The 11,329-nt window shown below is 36.7% G+C and overlaps 1 protein-coding gene across 1 annotated transcript; it reads right to left on the reverse strand.

The window, feature by feature from the left end:
* Positions 1–7,818: 7,818 nt before the first annotated feature.
* On the reverse strand, positions 7,819–10,558 carry map1lc3cl (microtubule-associated protein 1 light chain 3 gamma, like). The gene is made up of 4 exons (XM_083560092.1): positions 10,395–10,558; positions 9,270–9,325; positions 9,094–9,200; positions 7,819–8,557 (listed from the first exon to the last, which is right to left on the reverse strand). Exons 1-4 carry the CDS (start codon positions 10,450–10,452, stop codon positions 8,398–8,400), a joined length of 381 nt encoding a protein of 126 aa, XP_083416218.1. The 5' UTR covers positions 10,453–10,558; the 3' UTR covers positions 7,819–8,397.
* Positions 10,559–11,329: the final 771 nt, after the last annotated feature.

Below are 11,329 nucleotides of genomic sequence, written 5' to 3' on the forward strand. Positions count from 1 at the left end.
AGCTGACATGGGTCAAGGTCAGGTTTCTTTATTAGAGGGTTCATAACTGCCAGTTTGAAGGATTTAGGTACATAACCAGTGCTAATAGAAGAGTTGATTATTTTTTAAACAGGTTCAATTACCTCTGGAATTATCTGTATGAAGAAACTTGTAGGCAAGGGATCAAGAATGCAGGTTGATGATTTTGATGAGGAAATAAATGAAATTAAGTCATTCTCTTGAATTGATTGTCTGTTATAATTACACTGCTGTCTACAGGGTTATTTGTAAAATAGTTTGTAATTATATTAATCGTCTGGATTTCTTGCATGATGTTTTCAACTTTATTATTAAAATAATTCATGAAATCATTACTACCTATTGATGGTGTGCATGTTAGTGCAGTGCTTTTATTTCATGTTAATTTTGCTACCGTGCTGAATATAAATCTAGGATTATGCTTGTTATTATCTATGAGGGTGGAGAAATATGCTGATCTAGCAGCACTAAGTGATTTTTTTTATAATTTAGGAGGCTCTCCTTCCATGCTATTTGAAATACTGTCAATTTTGTTTGACGCCATTTATGTTTTAATTTCCGAATGGTCTGTTTTAATGTATGACGTATGATCATTATACCACTGTGCTATTTTTTTCTCCCTGATCATTTTAATCCTAAGGGGAGCTACATCATCTAGAGCAGGGGTCACCAACCTTTTTGAAACTGAGAGCTACATCTTGGGTACCGATTAATGTGAAGGGCTACCAGTTTGATACTCTCTTCTGAAATGACTAATTTGCTCAATTTACCTTTAATTATATGTTATTATTAATAATTAATGATATTCATCTATATCTAGTCATCCATATTTTAATATTGTTATTTTTAAATTCACACCAATGCAAGTGTAATTTTGTCAGGAAACCACCTAAATCTCACTCAGCCTCTCCCTGCTCTAATCACCTACACCTGTTCCCCATTACCTCTTCCCATTATAAGCTCCCGATTCCACCTCACTCATGGTCGGATTTACCGGACTTCCTACCACCAGTATTCCCCATACTTCCACGCTCCTGGTTCCGTGTCGGAGGAAGCGCTCAAGATAGGTTTGCCTTTAACGGTTCACATTGGCGATCATCCCTGGACTACCCGCATTACGGATTCCACCCGCATTACGGTTTATACCCGCTCTCCAGTTCTTACTTCTTCTCAAGCCTCCGCCTTGTATATGTTCAGACTAAATAAAGACAAGGTGTTTAACCATACTCCGGTTTCCGACTCTTGGTCTATCCGTGACAGATTTAAAAAAGAATAGCAACCGAAAAAATTTTATGCAGCTTACTGGTAAGTGGCGCTATGGTGAGCTATTTTTAGAAAAGGCCTGCGGGCACCATATTGGTGACCTCTGATCTAGAGTGTAACGGAACGTTGATTCTAGGTATTCAGTGGCCCAGTCAAGCTCTGCGGGGTCAGACAGAGATCTAATTGATATTGCAATTTGCGGAAGATTATTGATAAAACTCACTGCTGTAGCTGACGTGAATGTACGCTTAACATGGTAACGTGGTGAGGTACTAATGCAATGACTGAGGCAGATTTTAAAAGAGATTAGGTAATGGTCTGAAATAGCTTCAGACTGTGGAATTATAACTAAAAAAATTTATTTTCAATTTAAATGTTAATGACAAATCAAGAGTGTGTCCACCACTATGAGTGGATCCTATAACATTCTGATAAATTCCAACTGAATCTAAAATGGACACAACTGCTGCTCTTAAGGAGTCTTCCTGATTTATCAAAATGAATATTAAAGTCACCAACAAACAATGCTTTGTCTAAAGAAGTAGCTAAATTTGTGATGAAATCTGCAAATTCTATGAGAAAATCAGAGTAGGCCCTGGGAGTCTATAAATAATAATTAATAGAATTGACTGACTAGACCTACTTTTGGAAACTAAATATTTTATGTTGGTGTAATGAACTTCAAATGTTTTACATTTGTGTTTAGTCTTTTGTGTGACAGAATTTTATTATAAATAGCTGCAACTCCGCCTCCTCTGCCATTTAGAAGGGGCTGGTGTATGTAACTATACCCAGGAGGACTCGCTTCATTTAATGTTACACATTCATTTGGTTTAATCCACGTTTCTGTCAAACACATTATTTTAAACTCCTGGTCGGTAATAATTTTGTTTACAGTAAGTGCTTTTGATGTGAAAAATCTAATATTTAACAATCTTATCTTTAGATCAGAGGTGCTGGCTGTGCATTCAGTCCTATTTAATTTAATGTTAATCAGGTTACTTAAACAGACTTGCTGATAATTCCTACATTTTGGTTTCGCTCTGGGGACAGACACAGTCTTAATTTGGTGGATCCTGTGTGATGACTGTGCAGCCAGCAGATGGTTGGTTTAGCCTTCCCCTCTGCTCCCTGACCTTGGCTCTGGAGAGTCACATGTTAACTAGTGCTGTTCTGAGACTATGAACTATACTACAAAAAATGAGAGCAGCACCTTCCTGAGTGGGATGGATACCGTCCAGCCCTAACAGGCCAGCCTTGCCCTCAAAAATGCTCCAATTATTAATGAAGCCTACATTGTTTTTGGAGCACCACTCGGACATCCAGCAGTTCAGCGACCATAACCTGCTGTAGGTTACATCGCCACGTCGAATTAAGGTGGGGTCAGAGCATGTCACTGCATCGGACATTGCCTTCACTAATTTACACACCTCTATAATATTACTCTTAGTAACCTCTGACTGTCGAAGGTGTATATCATTAGCTCCTGTGTGAAAAACCATCTTAGAAAACCTATGCTTTTCTAAAAACCTAAGGTGACCTGCTATGTCTGGCGCCCTGGCGCCCTGGCTCCTGGTATACACATGGCCTGTGCTGCTGGTGCCCCTAAAGGTCTAGCTACTTTCACGTGCCTCAGAATAGAGTCTCCTATAACCAGAGCTCTTCCAGGTTTCTCATCGGGTGCTTCACTGAGAAGAGCAAACCTGTTGGACACGTGAAGCGGAGAGGAATGGTGCTCGGTGGGTGACCCTTAGCGTTAGCTTTGGCTTTGCGAGTATGCCGCGGAGTCGTCACCCACTCACCCCGCTGCGAGGGCTCTAATGCCGGAGTCGGGGGAATGCTAGTTCCACCTAAGGCATCCAGACTTTCCTTTACAGAACCTGGACTGCTCTCGCACTCTCTACTTCTCTCTAGACTCTGGATGCGCTCCTCTAATGCTCTAATCTTCTCTGTCAAAGAGCAAACTAACTTACACTTCTCAGAGATAAAATTATCGCTAGATTTTAAAGCGATGAGCAGAAGGGTGATTACAGTGAGGGGGTGACTGCATCTAATCATCCCAGATCACCAAAACACCCTATACTGTGATCCTTCTAGATCTTCTTATTTTAGCCACTAAAACCTATTTTTAAAATGTTTACCTACCCAATTTATTAAAAAAAAAAATACTGAAAAATTATATTTTCAGCCTAGACCTTTTTCTTTTTGAGACCCAAACACTAAATCATACTAAATCCCAGCTCATTTTTTCCATATTTTCCAGATGGTGACACTGTGTTGTGACTACAAAGAGCAAACACACACACAAGTGATAGGAATATTTTCTCTTTCCAGTAAATCCGATTATTTGTCCCAGCTCACTAATAAGCTGCAATTCCTTCAGCCTATGATGGACTCAATGACATTCTTTATCAATAAAGTTCATATTCATTTAAATGACCAGCTCAGCTGTTAAAATAGATTCCAAAGCATTGTAATTAAAATTAACTGTAAGTGTAACAGTGTCTTTATTTATGAAAAGATGGCATGCAGTTTCATACGTTCTTTATACAAAATGTCATATTGTCAGTATTCAGTAACCCAAAGCACCATTAATCCGCCTTATAATGTCAGCAATAACTTTGCTGAATCATGTTCTGTTTAGCTAGCAAATTAACACGAGCTAACTCTAGCTAGTTATATGTTCTCCACACCAACCAGCCATTACTTTAAAACTACTGCCACATAAATTGAATGAGACTGATTATCTCAACACAATGTCAACTCTCAAGAAGTGAGATTTATTAGGCGCCAGGTGAACAGTCAGTTCTTCAAATTAATGTGTTGGGAGCATTAATGTGTTGGGAACATTTGGCAAGTATATAGATCTGAGTGACTTTGACAAGGGCCACTGTGATGCCCAGATAACTGGGTCCTCCAGAATGAAAGGAAAGTATTGAGAGAGGATTTTGCAATGGACATAAGGAAAAACGACTAGCCTGTCATTGTTCATGAATGGTTTAAGGAATTAGCCTCCAAATTCCTCAGATCTCAATTCGATCATTTGTTTATGGAATGTGCTGGACAAAAAAGTCTGATCCATGCAGGTCCTCCCCGAAAACATTTACTAGTCTTAAAGGATCTGCTGTTGTGGTTTTGGTGCCAGATACCACAGCAAAAAGATTGTGGTCTTGTGCTGTCCATGACTTGAAGGTCGAGAGTTGTTTTGGTGGCACATACTAGGCAGGCATTTTTAATGGCTGATTGGTATATATATTCAGATATTTACAATATGCTCAATTTAATATAATGAAAAAAAAACTAGAGCTTTTCATGTTACAAGACATGTATAATAACTAACAAACTTTAGCTAATATATAACGAACAACATTAGCGGTCTTCTGACATTAAATAGATTACCTAATAGGTTAAAACTAAGCTGAAAACGAACAGCGACAGAAGCATGTCATTTTTTCAATCGTTGGTGTAATTAATGTTCTACACCGTAATTTCAGTAAAGATTTTCAATAAAGGTTTCAAGCTACCCAACAGACTTCTGTATTATTATTATTAGCACTATCCAGTACATTATACAGTGTATATATATATTGTTCTAACTCAAAGTTGAATCATCATTAGTAATTATATCTGAAAATCTCTAGAGAGGCTCTAGAAATAACTGCATCGCTGCTGTAAGAGGTAAGCAGAGATTGCGGCATTATTGCTGACTTGAGATTCGGTTTAGACCATCTTGTACCAGTCTTAGGCAGCTTTTTGTAGGTATCCAAAGATATAAACCTTAAAGCTTTTCACAAGTAGCTTACATGTGTGAGATGAACAAATATAGCCTACACATGCACTCAAATAGACACAACACATTCCACAAGTAAGTGCAAAGTAATATGAAAAAAATATACAGGCAGACTATAATGATCCTGGCCTGTTCCACTCAAACAGGTGATAAAATGCAATGTAAAATAAGGTGAAGAAATCCTAACTTAAAAAAAAAAAAAAAAATGTATAAAAAGCTTTTGGAAAAATATAGCTGGGGCATTATATCTGATCTGTTTTAATTTAATTTAATTTAATTTAAAAATACAGTACTGTGTAAAGGTTTTAGGCAGTTGTGAGAAAATACTGTAAAGTAATAAAATTGTCAATAATGTATTTTTATCAAATAGAAATATGTAAAGTAAATAAACAGAAGTGAACTCCAAATTAAACTATTCTTATTTTATTGCATTTTTTTCCACATCTGTCTAAAGCCTTTCTATAGTCGTAATTTTCATTATTTGATCATGCAAATGCATTGTGAAATCATCCAAATGTAGTAATTCCTGCCACTCTACCTCATTATTCACCATCACTGTTTTTCTCATACTTTTTTATAACCAAGATAGGAGCAAAATGTTGATTAAAGACAGCACAGTGCTATAGATGAATGATCGTCATTTCCTCGTTACCTTTTTGACATTTAAATACATATCAGTAAAGTGCCGTACAGTCACCACTGACAGATAAACTTCAATTATAATGAACAAATGTATAGGCACTAAACTTATATACACTCTTTTATACAACTTTATAACTTCTTTATCTCTGTGAAGCTGCTGTGAGACGTATATTGTTCAAAATTCTATACAAATGAAAATTATTTGAATTAAATTAAAGAGTTGCACGATGTTGCAGTGCCCAGTTTGATCCTGAGCTCAGGCTCCTGTCTGTGTTTAGCTTTGCTAAATTGCCTCTAGGTGTGAATGGACTTGTGAATGCAAATGTGTGTGTGTGTCTGTGCGTGTATGTGTGTGTGTGTGTGTTCTTACTGTGTTACTGAGATTGAAACATGTTAACGTTCTGTCCAGTTAGAACCAGTTTGCTGATTCTCCTTTTGAACTTTCTCTCCCGGTCGTTATTAGATTCCAGCATTCTCATTCAAGAACATTCTGCACAGGGTGACAAAATTCCCAGTGAGGTGCTAAGTGGAAAAGTGCAAACCTTTATGTACTTCTTAAATGCAAAACTCCTCTTGAATGGCTAATTCTGATTATACAGATTGGTGTCATATTTTTAATACTGTGCTTATAGATTTGAAATGAACATTTTCTTAGTCCTCCATAAAAAAATAAAAATACCGGTATTACATACGAGCTCAAACTGTGAAATAAAAAAATTGTATAAACAGGGAGACTAAACAAAAATGTGTAGGTAAAGAATTTAAACCAGATAACAATACATATGTGAATAAAAAAAAATACAAGTTTGTATTTCCAGTTCAAGAATCTGACATTTGTAATAAAATGCATATACATTTTTGCCATTTGGAAGATGTCCTTAACCAGAGAGACTTACAAAGTACTCCATCAATAATTACATTAAAATACTGCTTGATTAGAACACATACTAAGAATACCATCTATCTAAAATTTTGTTGGAGACAAAATTATTACAAAGCAATTTTATAAATGCAAGAAGTGCCCATTTAAGAATCTCTGGAATATGCAGGCCTCTAGACTTGGTTGAAAGACTACTAGAGAGTCTGATTGTACATCAAGTGGAAGTTTTTTTTACCACCCCAGTGCCCGAACAGAGAAGAGTCTAGAAGCATATCTTCCTTCTACCCTGAGAGATAGAGAGGGTGAGGGTGCATGAAACAGTGCAGAATGAGATAAGTGATAAAAGGTAGAGAGGTGCTGCTCCAGTTTTGACTTTGTAGGCATGCATCAATATTTTTAATCGGATGTGGGCAGCCACAAGAAGCAAGTGAAAAGAGCATTGCAGGGGGGCGGTGTGGGAGAACCTAGGGAGATCCTAGGTGTGGAGATGTTTACACTTTACAATGTAATTTTAGAATGCTATTTAAAAAAATGTCTTTCTTTTGTACTATTCTTTATGGATTCTACGACATATATTCTGTATATTTAGAATTACTTTAATGAACTTTACCTCAAGATCTTTGCAAACTTGCACATTGACCACATCTCATATAAGAAGTGGGTGTAGATGGGTGTTAGATAAAGTGAGAGTGGTGTAACTCTAAATAGTGTGTTACTGTGCAGGAAGAGATAATAGTCTTTTTACATTGTCTAGTTCGTGGTAGAAAACCAATAGTGGATAAATAGTAAAAGTGTAAATAATCTGCTTAAATATTACTCCATTACTCCAAGTAACAGTACTCCATTTACATTTCTATTTTGGAAAATACAAAAGGGATTTCTTTTGAATGTACTAAAGTATTGAAAGAAAAAATAGCAATCTTTTAAAAAGAATTTTAATCATTTACACAAATGTTACAATCTCCTGTGCAAAAGGAACTTTTTTTTTTTTTTAAACAAAAACTCTCACCAGAAATGTGGGGTTGTGGTTTTGTGGTTTTGTGGTTTTGTGACTTTGTGAGTTTCTGTTTATGCAGGTTCTCTTGACTTTAAAGAAGCAATGAACAACATGTTTCTCTGAAATGTCATGAAGTAGAAATTAAGTTTCCCAAAATAAAAATGTAAATAATGTGACTTTTGTTTAAGTAAAAATACTCAATAAAAATACTCAACTCAGACATTAACGAAAAGGGAAAAAAATCTATTTATTTGCAGCATTCCAAATAACATTCGAGGTACATGTAAACATTTTTTCTCCTAGAGTTTGAGCACAGAATGTCACAGGGGTTTCAGTTCCATCAGAGTTTAAAGGAGAAATCACATAACAAGACAACAGAGAAGAGAAATGTCATGCAGTTTTCAACCGTCTTCCTCTCTCACTTCCCGTGACTGTGCTATCTGAAGCATACAGAACCTCAGGATATTGTTCCAGGGTGGCTCTATAATTGTCAGGACCATCCACAGAACAGCTGTGTCTCCAAGATAAGTGTCATGTGACATGATTTTCTATCTTTATAAATCAATGTAAACTTTTCACAGGGTACATATCACTAGGTTTTATATCTCGACATGAACCTCGCAAAAAAAAAAAAAAAAAAGGAAAGTTTGAGGTCAGAAGAGATTTTTTTGGCCACATGGTCAGGGTTGGGGAAGTAATTTGAAGTCTTAGGCACAGTGATGGTCTCTAGCTGCAGCAGTGGTAAAAAGTGAATACAGGAGACCTTGGTTATTTCATGATGATGAAAGAAAGAAATGGAAGGTCTTCTCAGCCAAACATATCCTGGGAGGCATAGGACATGTAGAGGAAACCGTCGGCATCACTGTGCTGAGAGTATACTTCCGCCATGCTGGTTGTCATGGCGCACATGTTTTTTCCTGAAATCAGCAGGTACAAAGCCTGGGATGCTTCAAGTGCTATCTTACTTCTGAAACAAACACAGATGAGGAATAAAATCAGCTATGCGTTTGAAATGATTATTGTGTTCAAATATCAATAATATATGAAATATTAATAATATAATTACATGATTTACTGAAATTTATTAAGACTTAAATGCTTTTTGGTGAAAGAGCTACCTCCTCATTGAACCTAAATACGTATATACTTATGCCCTCACATGTTAATAATAGGTCTACTTTTAGAAAACAGTGTCTATTTATGTCTTTAAAAAGGGCGATTATTATTAGCAGTAACTTCATGCCTACATTCTGCTTTTTCAGCAGTTATCGAACTAGCATGCTAGAAATGCTGTGCTGTGAAATGAGGAACTCTTATAACTGAATAAACATCAGTAGACAGCAAATTAACAGGCAGCAAACAGACTGGTGTTGTGTACTGTGCGTGCACTACACCAGCTTGCAATATGCATGCAGTTCATACGGTTTCATAAACGTCTCTCAAGCAATTCTTCAAGCACAATTGATTTTATAATTAACCAACATTAGTTTGGGAATCTCTCACCTGAGCAGACACAGAAATTGGCCCACCGTGAGCTCATGAGGGACTAAGAATTTAGTTTTATCCAATAGAGGAAGCCGCTTCTCCCAAATGCAACGTTCAACGATGACCTTAAGAAGACAGAAGTCAGCCAGCTGCTCAGATATTCAAATTCAAAAACAAAAAATAGAAAATCTTACTGGTAATTTGTTGGGGAACTTGGAGCGTATTGTGCAGACTTCATCTTTTCTTGTTGCTACATTGCAAAGAAAATGAACGCTTGCTTAAACGTTGTACACAGAAACTAAAGAACAAAAAATATAGTTTTAACAGTCAACTAAGATTTGTGCTTATCCTTGTAATTATACCTATTCTTTAAGAGTTGGAGCTTTAACTTACACTAACACTTATCAAGTTTGCGTTGTTAAAAAAATAAAAATCAACAGAGTTTTAGGCTGATTTATCTCAAGTTTGTAATCTAGTGTACCAGTGTAGATTTATTCATTGCTAGAGACTCAAAGCACTTTTGTACGTCGCTCTGGATAAGGGCCTCTGCTTAATGCCACAAAAGTAAATGTAAATGGTTAATCTGTAAATTATTAGATCAGATGTTTTGCCAGAAGGAAAGACAAAAAATCTGCAAAGTAACTGAAAAGCTGATCTAGAGTTCAGAACCCCTGATTGTGAAATAATAAAAGGATATGAATTATATTCTGCATTATATCTTCTTTCACTTACTTATATCTTTGATCTGCTCTACTAACATTCCATTCTCAGGAACCTTCATTCTTTAAGTCAGATTAATCTCTCCTATCATGTCCTTGGAAGGGAAAGCTGATCAGGCCTTCTGTGTTGCTGGCCTAGAGTATACTGCCACCTAGCATCCAGACCTCCTCTACCTTTAGAGTCTTTAAAATCAAGGTTAAACACATAGTCCCTCCACCTTTTGAGTTTGGCTGATTGGATTGTGCTTTTTCTCTTTCTTATTCTTATATCTTTATAATCTATCCCATATGATTTTTCCCCCTATTTATTACCTATACCTATCGCTCTGTATATTATATCATCTCTGTATATGCATCATTTTAATACCTTTCATTTATCAAGGTTCTTCTTTACAGCACTTTGGTCAATGTAAGCACATTTGATTATGCTTAAATACACCCACTTCAACACAGGAAGGGCTGTGAATTAGCTAATTAGTTGAAGTGGCTGAGTTTGGGCTACAATAAAATGTCAGTACAAACCAGAATTTGCTGTTCCAAATAACCTAATACAATGAAATGTTGATTATAAAATATCCTTGTACCTAAGCTTTTCCTTACCTAAGCACTTCCTTTGCTTGAAGGGCATCACTTCCATGGACTTCTCAAAGGGAGCCATCTCTTTGTGATGTAAAGGCAAAGTGATGAGGAGGTGGAGAAGGTGGAGGCAGTCAAGGCTCTTTGTGGCCTGGCCGGAGGCGCAATCAAACCCCGTCGAGCTTCAGGAGAATATCTGCTTTTATACAGGCTGAGAAGAGGAGGTGTCAAACAGGAAGAGGCATCGGGCCTCTAGATAAAGTCAACGTGCAAAATAGTTTAGGGCCTTTTGCTGGGGTAAACGTGACTCCTTAACTTCTGATCTTGGACCAGCCTGTGCTAATCTGTTACATTCAACACACTCTGAAGATGTAAACACCCCCCCACCCCCACCCCCAGATGGACAACACACGCCAGCAATCTCTAGCAAGCATGCAGTTTCGGTGAACACCTAATCATTACATAATCTAGGTAAAGTTTTTTTTGTAGTGATTATAATCTACAGAATTATTTCATTCTCTTTCACTTTGGTGCTGGCATGTTTCCATAGAAACTGATCAATCCGGTAGAATTATCTCTTGAGATAGAGATAAAGAGTGAGGTAAAAACTACCACTGTTACCACTGAGCCACAAAGTACTTTATTTATCACCTTATGAAAATGTGGTGTCACAACAGCCACAACAAAAAAGTGACAGGGAGGTCTAAGACTTATCACTTCACAAGACTTAAAATTGCACAAAAACCTCACAATACACCACAAACAAGAACAATCTCTCCAAGTTTACTCATGTTAATATTTTATGACAGTTCCAGATGTTTATTGGTTGACATACACATGAACACAGAATAAGTGTAAAATAACGACATTGCACATTAACTACATTGATGTCGATAAAAAAAGTCAGCAATAATGATAATTATGAATCCTCTACATTTAACGAGCCCATACATTAATTA

This window comes from Silurus aristotelis (assembly GCF_946808225.1).
Source record: "Silurus aristotelis genome assembly, chromosome: 14".
In the NCBI taxonomy this organism is placed as follows: Eukaryota; Metazoa; Chordata; class Actinopteri; order Siluriformes; family Siluridae; genus Silurus; species Silurus aristotelis.